At 41.8% G+C, this 8,563-nt stretch overlaps 1 protein-coding gene across 1 annotated transcript in view; it reads right to left on the minus strand.

Moving 5' to 3' along the window:
- Positions 1 to 8,158, minus strand: part of twr (signal peptidase complex catalytic subunit SEC11 homolog C twr) — a 33,559-nt gene extending 25,401 nt beyond the window's left edge. The window contains exons 1-2 of the mRNA XM_067122004.1: positions 7,979 to 8,158; positions 684 to 793 (exon numbers count right to left, since the gene is read on the minus strand). Coding sequence (XP_066978105.1) covers positions 684 to 793; positions 7,979 to 8,047 — 179 coding nt within the window. The 5' untranslated portion in view covers positions 8,048 to 8,158. The remainder of the gene's footprint in view (positions 1 to 683; positions 794 to 7,978) is intronic.
- Between the last annotated feature and the right edge of the window lie 405 nt (positions 8,159 to 8,563).

Genomic DNA, 8,563 nt, shown 5'->3' on the forward strand with positions numbered 1-8,563 from the left:
AAGACCTGGATTCAACAAGAACATTTGTAGTAGTTAAAATCAACCTATATCTCTCATGATGGTTGAATTAATGTCAAAAAATTCCACATTCTTCCTTATTGGTGGCTAAAGGATACATCTGTAAAGATTCATACCAGTCAAGAAAGAGAATTGAGAGTAATGTCACTGGTGAATGTATTCACTGCCTTTATAAACAATGAACATTATTGGATATATCCAGCACTACCATGACACTAAGAATAGAGGAGTAATAAATAAACAATGGCGTCTTCTAAATGACTAGTGAAAGAATAACAGCCTGGAATTTTAAACATAGTCAACATCGGCAACAGCGATAAATAAGGGTTTCTGTATAGCAATTGTTTGTAGTCTATCAAAACAGCTGTTGAATATGATTTTACAATTTCTCCGTGTCCTATTCACCATGAAATAATGCAAGAAAGATTAGATATGTGGGTCCAAATATATAAATATCTGACAGCCTCACCAGAGATAAAACAGCTAATACTTTAATAACTTAATTTTTTATGGGTTCAGCTTTAAAATAAACCAAATCATAAAATGCAATCAACAATAGCACCAAAACCCTCCATCATAAGATATAACCATACTGTACATACAAAATCATAATTTTGTAAGCATCAAACTTACACAAAAGAGACAAGAAAGACGAGTTACTTTACCTTAGCACAACCACTATAGGACTTTCACTCCCTGTCACAACCATTAGGCCTTTCCAGATCATAAGGGCTGATGACACAATCATCGCAAAGTTCAAGACCTGATAGAATAGCTGCAAGGAGAAAAGACAAATGATAAAATGACATTTTTATAATAAAATAGTTTTATATATATTGACCCAGTAATTACTTAGCTAATAAGAGTTTCTAACTAGACGGCAGCTTCAATTTCAATTTTGTAGAGAAACACACGCACTTTTTGTGAATGGTAAAATAAAAAATTGTACAGTATTTAACTGCATAAATTTATTTAAAATCATTGTGTTATTTAATTACTGATATTTTTGTTAATAGCCGGCTCATCCTGTATTTCTTTTTTAATAGACTTACAAATGTTGTCGCCAACTAGGGGATTACAAATAAAACCATTTGGATAACTGCTTCAAAAATTAGTTGTTCATATTTTTCTTTAATCTTAGATAGTCAACAATAAACTGTATTTATGATATACATACACTTTCATGATCTTTTGTTTTAAGGGGTTTTCATAAGTTTTTTCTCTCATAAGGCACCCAGTTTAGGGCACCACTTAACCAAGTTATTATGTCAATGACCCAAAGGTGAGTCATTTTGACAAACATTCTAACAGCAGGCAAGACACATCTGAATACTATTGTACTCAGTTAAAATACATACGTACAGTATACGTATTTCATGAGCATAAGTTAGATCTGGTACAGAAGAGATAGTGAATGTGTGTATGAAAGCACAGTGGATGAAGCATGACAGTTTTGTCCCATTTTGATGCCGAAAAATGACACTTTTATGATAAAATAAAGTTTTATATACTTACCCAGTAATTACTTACCTAATAGCTAAGAGTTTCTACTCCGTAATCGGAAATACACACAAGTCTTGATCTATTTTCCGTTCCCAACTGGCCCTTAGAAAAAACTGCAGGGGTCTCATACGCAACCTTCCCAATTTCACCAATTGCTCCATGGAAGCCAGAGTGCCTAGCAGGCTCATCCACTGAGTGGCTGAACAAGCTCTGAGCGAAAGGAAGAGATTGACTTTCTTCAGGCTGTCCTCTACTCTTCTGGGGATGGAAAAGCCAGAAAACTCTGAGCATCTATCTTCATCTCCCAATAAACACTGTTGAGAAGGAGTCAGCTGGGATTTCTGCAGGTTCAGTAATAACCCAAGGTCTTGTGTCAACAGTAGCGTTGTTTGAAGGTCCTTCATGCACCTCTCTTTTGAGGGAGACCATACTATCCATTGTCCAGGTAGAGAGAGATGTTGATTCCTAGTAAGTGGAGCCACTTGGCCATCAGGGCGAGCACTTGAATAGAAACTTGTGGGGCTGTTGACAGTCTGAAACACAAAGCCTGAGACTGAAAGACTTGGTTCCTGAACACAAATCTGAGGTACTTCCTTGAGTCTTGATGTGTAGGGAAAGTGGAAGTGATGAATGGATGCGAGGATGGATTGGGTCGTTTCCATGTGGAACTTTGTTTTCTTTATGAAAAAGTTCAGGGCACTTACGTCAAGGACTGGTCTCCATCCTCCTGTGGCCTTGGGAACCACAAACAGCCTGTTGTAAAACCCGTTGGATTCGATATCTTTCACTACTTCTATCGCTCCTTTCTTGAGGTGGGAAGAGACTTCCTCTGAGAAGACAGAAAACTTCTCTGATCCAACAGAGCTGGCCAACAATTCGACAGGAATGCTGGCCAAGGGAGGCTTCTCCTTGAAGGGGATGGAATACCACTCCTTCAAAACTTGGACTATCCACTGCTCTGACCCTTTCTCTCTCCACCTTTCCCAAAAAAGGTGGAGTCTGGCCTCTACAGGCGCATGAAGGCCTAGGTCCTCACTTCTGTGCAGTAGGCTTGTGAGGCAAAGCAAACTGGACTGTTGCTCGCAGTCTAGATTGTGACCTTTGTCAGGCACCTCAAAATGGCTGCAGATGAGGGGGAGAGGAGGACTTGGGGTGATAGTGGCCCACTCCTTGGGGCATCTAGCAGATTGAACAAGAAGATTCTGTGTTGATTTCTTGTTCAGTTGAGAGGCAATATCCTCAACAGCTGCTAGCAGAAACAGATGTAGACCATCAAGGGGCAAAACAAGAGGGGCTGACTTGTGTGACGATATGATGCCGTTCGAAGTAAAAGAGACCCATAGCTCACTTTTCTTAAGGATCCCCATAGCGTACATGGAGGCTATCACTAGCAATCCATCCCTGACAGCTTTGTCAGAACAAGAAAGTACACTACGCCAATCCGCCACAACCTCTTCGGGTAGATCGGGAAAATCACTAATCTTTTTCACTAAAGCTCCTATGGACCAGTCCAGGAAACTTAGAGCCTCAAACACCTTAAAAAGGTTCTTAAGCAAATGGTCTATCTCTGAGGCCGAAAACATTAAAACATTATCTTCGCAGATGAGAAGGCAAACCTACGGGCCGAGTCAACTAGAATGGAGAAGTCCCCCTGGGAGGAGGCAGCCAATCCCAAGGAAGGAGCTTCTCCAGCTGCATATAACCAATATTTTCTGGAAGATAAGCGAGAAGGCAGAATACTGAAGGAAGCCTTACCTTGTCACCTCTTCTCTGACAGCCAGCTGTCCACTTCAAATAAGGCCTTCTTAGATGAAGACGAGAGAACCATCTTAGGGAGTCTCTTTGACCAGACTAGGTTGATCACTCATCATAAATGAAGATGCTGGAGAAGCAGGTGCCGCTGGGGTGAAAAAATCTGAAAAATTCTGCAACAAATATCTAACCAAAGAAGCGTAGGCTGACGGAACTTCTTCCTGGCAAAAGATCTGCAGGAGCTACTACTAACAAAGACGAAGTCTTCTGGAGGAGCCCCAAAACATTGTCCAATTGTCTCTGGAGAGGAGCCAACTAAGGGTCAAATTCCTTTGCAGTAGAAGGGGCCAAGCTAGACAAAGTTGGCTCCAAGTGCTTGGTAGAAGATGCCAACACAACAGGTCAACTGAGGATGGCCACTTGGGAACCAAAGGGCTCTCGATGACTGCCTGACTTTCAGGCACCCAACACTGATTAGAAGCCACCAGGCGCTCAAACACTACCTGGCGCCAGGCTACACCTAGGCACTCACTCAGCTACTGCTGGACACTCAGCTACTACTGGGCGCTCAGCAACTGCTGGGCACTCAGACACTACTGGGCACCCGAATACTCCTGGGCGCTTGGCGACAAATGGGTGCTTGCTCTCTAAAGAGCATCCTGCAGAAATATGTGGGTGCTCCCAAGAAGATGCATGCTTAAACAAGGAAGAAGCGTGCTTATAGGCCACAGACAATAGTCCAGGAGCCACCGATTAGCACTCCAACTGAGAAAAGTGCGGGACTATCCCAAGCACTGCACGAAGGCTCTCTATGCCTTTTGCTGGGTAGCAGAGGGGACTGATCCCTGAACATAGAACGCCTTTTCAGAGGGTGCAACTCATCCGAGAAACACCACTGGCGCCCCTTACTAGGACTCGAGTCTCCGGAGCTCGATGAAAGACGATTAACCTCTGAGATGACTTTCCAATGGCTGTCTTTTGCCTCAACCTAGAATGCAACAGGTGCAACTGAGGCAGCAACTACCACGGGGAGTATGGCAGTGAACTTCGCCTAGGAGAGTCGGTGGGACAGGCAGCCACCTCCTCCACTGTCACTTCACTTGCACTTTTCTCACTAAAATTTTCCATGAGGAAATCCATAGATTCCCCCATTTGGGCCATTGTGTTAGTGAGTAGACCAAACTTCTGGTCAAACTTTAACTCAAGGCTGGGGCAAAGATCTAGATCAGAAGTTCGTGAGCCAGGAGAAGGAGTAGGTGGAATTGGAGGAGGGCAGGAAATGGGAGAGATTAATTTAGCAAGAGAAGAGACAACACGAACGTCAATACTACTAGAATTAAGATCCATACCCTGTCTAGCTATGGATTTTATTTCGGCTCTAGAAATCACTTTCCTTTTAAGGTCTGTAACTTAGAAAGGTGAGAAGCTAGTCTTCCATTTTTTCTCATCCCACTCTCTACACTCCTCGGATGTCAAATCAATACTGCCCTCTACATGCAGTGCCCAAGGCATGCAAGTCATAGCTAGCTTTCGTCAACTAGCAGCACAAGTAAGAGAATTAAGTCACAATAATGGTTTCACTGAAAACCTATCTAAATAAGCAATGCCAAAGGCTACCAAGTCAAAAATACTTCACAAAAATGGAAGATCTCAAACAGAATTCAAATTCAGCTGCGATTCTTAACACCATGTGTGGTCTTAATCCGGCAGAAACAATTTAGGCTCTTGGCTGAGTTGTCCCTCTCCTTCCTTGGAAGTTGGCGGGGCTGGTCACCTACATTAACAAAGGAGTGTCACTGCCGCGAATTTCAAAATTTAAGTTGCCATCGAGTAGAAACTCTTAGCTAAGTAATTACTGGGTAAGTTACGTATATAAAAGTATGAAATATAGATTTTTAACTTTATTCCACTCTCAACATTTCTAACTTTTTTATAATTTGTTCCCGCAACAACAAATCTTTGAATTTAATTTTCTACAAAACACTGTTTCCTTGGAAACAAGGTTCCAAAATAAAAAAAACACTCAAGAAGGCAAGATTAGTCTCTTCAATAAGCTGTCTGGGAAGACCATTCAAGAAAAATCTGCGATAACTTTATGACTGTACACTGACCCTTGTAAAATAGTGGATGGTTCTGACTGTCTAGGCTAAGCTTTCATTCTCCAGTAAGGGAAAATGCTGCAGCATGAGACCAACCAGTCCCATCAGACCCCCTAAAGCTTGAGCAGGATCCTTTCCCGAGAATGAGGACAATATATATAAGCCTTCTCTAGTGCACATTTGTGGGTGCAAAGCAAATGATCAGTTTTGTCAGTAACAATCACTGCAAAGCAGCTTGAGGTGAACCTGTCCAGAACATGGGGTTACAAGCCACAGTATCCATCCCATCAAGTTCCCCATGTTTGGGGAAAGATGAACTAGTAGAGACCACAGGAGAGTGGGCATGAATGCTATTGTGTTTGCGTACCTCCAGGGGCTGTGATGAACAATGAGAATATCGGGATGCTGTACAATCACATAACACAAATACAGATAGTCCCAGTACTTGTGGGTACCATACAGCATACCTGTTGCATGTGAACCCTGTATGCAAGAGCAAAGTCCAAGGGAACGTGAAAGCAACAACCAGAGGTGAACGAGCACCATCGCCCCTCGTAGAAGGGGAGGTGCTCGCTCAAAGTCTACTGGACTACTACAATTACTTCTTGTGAGAGAAAGATGACAGAAGAAACTGAGGAAAAGCAAGAAAATGTGCTTCTCTGTCTTGTTCCTTGCTTGCTTCTAATTTTCTAAGGTGCAGAACTGCCCAAGTGAGGATAATCATTTACGACAAGGTTGCAGTTGTAGTTGATGCCACTGGGACATCTCTCTCAAAAGGGATGATCACTACAGAAGGATAAAAGGGATGATCACTACAGGAGGATAAAAGGTGTGATCACTACAGGAGTATCACAGGCACTGAGCTCCTCAACAGGAACAGCATACGGTGCATCTTCTGACATGACCAAGAACAAATGGGCAAGGGAAACCAAGAACACTGGGCACCAGGAATAGAGAGAGAAGGCGCCATCATACAAAGATGGTCAATTCACAAAGAGACACATGAAGCACAAAGTGTTAGGAGTAGACAGAGATAAGGCACATGAACTGGTCAGGTATTACATAGGGAAAGATCAGTACAAGGAACCAGTATGTCACTAGAAGAGAGCACATGAAGGTCACTCTCCTCAAGCATACACCCTCTGAACAAAGAGAGAGCAGTAAATGAGGAAGGAGCAGGAGAGGTGCAGGTGGGGCAGGGAAGAAGGAGGAACTAAAGGAGTTTGGTATTGTCACTGGGTGGATGTTCCTTCCTGATGATGTTGCTGAATGCTTCCTACTCCTCCTCTTCCTCTTACTCCTAAACCTGTCCTGCTGTAACAGGGAAAATCATTACTATAGAGCTACCTGTAAAGAAGGAGCAGTAACAGTCTGGATCAACAAGATTAAGGGGCACGCAATGGCCACAAACCCACTTGCACTCCATCATGAACAAAAAACATACAACAAACACACAAGGAACAGTTTTATGTTAGTTGAATGGCAGGAGTGCAGAAAGACATCCTCATAATGGAGGAAAAAGAAAAACTGCTTGGAGACAACAGGAGACAACTCACCCCTCCTCCATCAGTTTACTACCTTGTTATAGAGTTTCAATGTCATTTCCAGTTCAGGCTGAGGAATACTGCTACATAAAATACAGTGGTTTGTATTTCTGTAGGAAGAAACTGGAAAAATAACATTTGAATAGGTATTTTGCAGAACTTCAAGATAATGTCCCATTAATAAAAAAAATGAAAACTTAAATTTTTTTTTTAACTGAAAACTGACTATAGTGTAGACTAAAAGTTAGGCATGACTTGAAAGAACATAATTCAGGAATTCTACAAAATGAGAGACAAATGAATGCAGCCTTCCAGATGGGACAAACAAGGTCCTCAAGGAGAACCTTAAAAAATAAAACCTGATGATGATGTGATGAGGAACAGTTAAAAATGCAATAGATAAGAAAGAAGCAAGACAAAAACCTGCAGAAAGGCCCAAGAAATCAAGAACACTGATCATCAAAGACGACTGGGTCACATTGGATTTTGGATGAAGGCCAGACAAGACAAGACTAGACAAGGTTGTGGAACAGAAGGTACAGTGAAATTGTGTCCACAGAATGGAGAGCCAGCTTGAAAACATTAATGGTCAATATCATCACTTATAACTTTTCTATGACTACCCTATCCTCTGCAGGATATACTCAGATTTTTACACTAGCCTAACACCGTCTTGACAGGATATCCAGGTGTAACACTATTATGACACAGGCAATGCTAAGATTAGGCTGTGAATGTATAGTTCAGGCCCATGAACGGCTCATTCCCTACGGCCTCGCAAAGATTTAAAAAGGCTCATTCCCTATGGCCTCGCAAAGACTTAAAAAGCATTTCTTTAAGCTACATGAAGGTACTATTCAAATAGCCATGTAGATGACAAAAGTGGTTATCTAACCTAGGGTAGTCTAGACCCATTTCCAACTGGATTCCAGCTGAGCCACGGTAGACTGGCCTAAGCCCCAGTAACACCACACATTCTAGCCTAAAATCATATTGCCCCTCAGACATCTAAAGAACAAGCTTGAGATACTTGTAATGAAGTTGGAACCACTCGCAGCTTACCTGGCGGACATTCATTCGCCTCAAGTCGTCTAAAAAATCTAATTGCAACATTTTGAGGACGTCGGGCATACCGAGCCAAGAGGCAATCTGTCAAAATTTGTATGCCGCCGGGAGGTCGTTGATAGTGTTTACGGTGGTGTCTCTCAACAACACAAGTTTTCTACAGCTCAGCGTTAGAGAGAGACAGAGACCCTCGTGAGGAATATGTAAAGAGTCTTTTTGAGGAGAAAATACTGTAAGCAATGTGTGAAAGAAATTGATGACATTGTTTTCATGAACCATCTGTTTGGTTTTATGTAAAAACATTGAATATTCTTGACTTTGGGATATTCAAGAGGCTAATAACACTCTTTAGGCTTGTTACCCGAAGACCATGACGTCGCCGTGCGTGATTGGCCGAAAGTTTTTTTTAAGCTACTGAAAGCTACGCTTAAATTCTGCATTTTCCTTTTGACTCACATGACCTATGATGAATCCAGACAACTTCTAGTTAAAATAGCAAATATATCTTGACTATTTATTAAATAATAGAAATATGGCAAGTTCTTTGCAAGTGAAACATAAAAAAAACACTGGAAGAATGTT

The sequence above is a fragment of the Macrobrachium rosenbergii genome, chromosome 20, assembly GCF_040412425.1.
Source record: "Macrobrachium rosenbergii isolate ZJJX-2024 chromosome 20, ASM4041242v1, whole genome shotgun sequence".
In the NCBI taxonomy this organism is placed as follows: Eukaryota; Metazoa; Arthropoda; class Malacostraca; order Decapoda; family Palaemonidae; genus Macrobrachium; species Macrobrachium rosenbergii.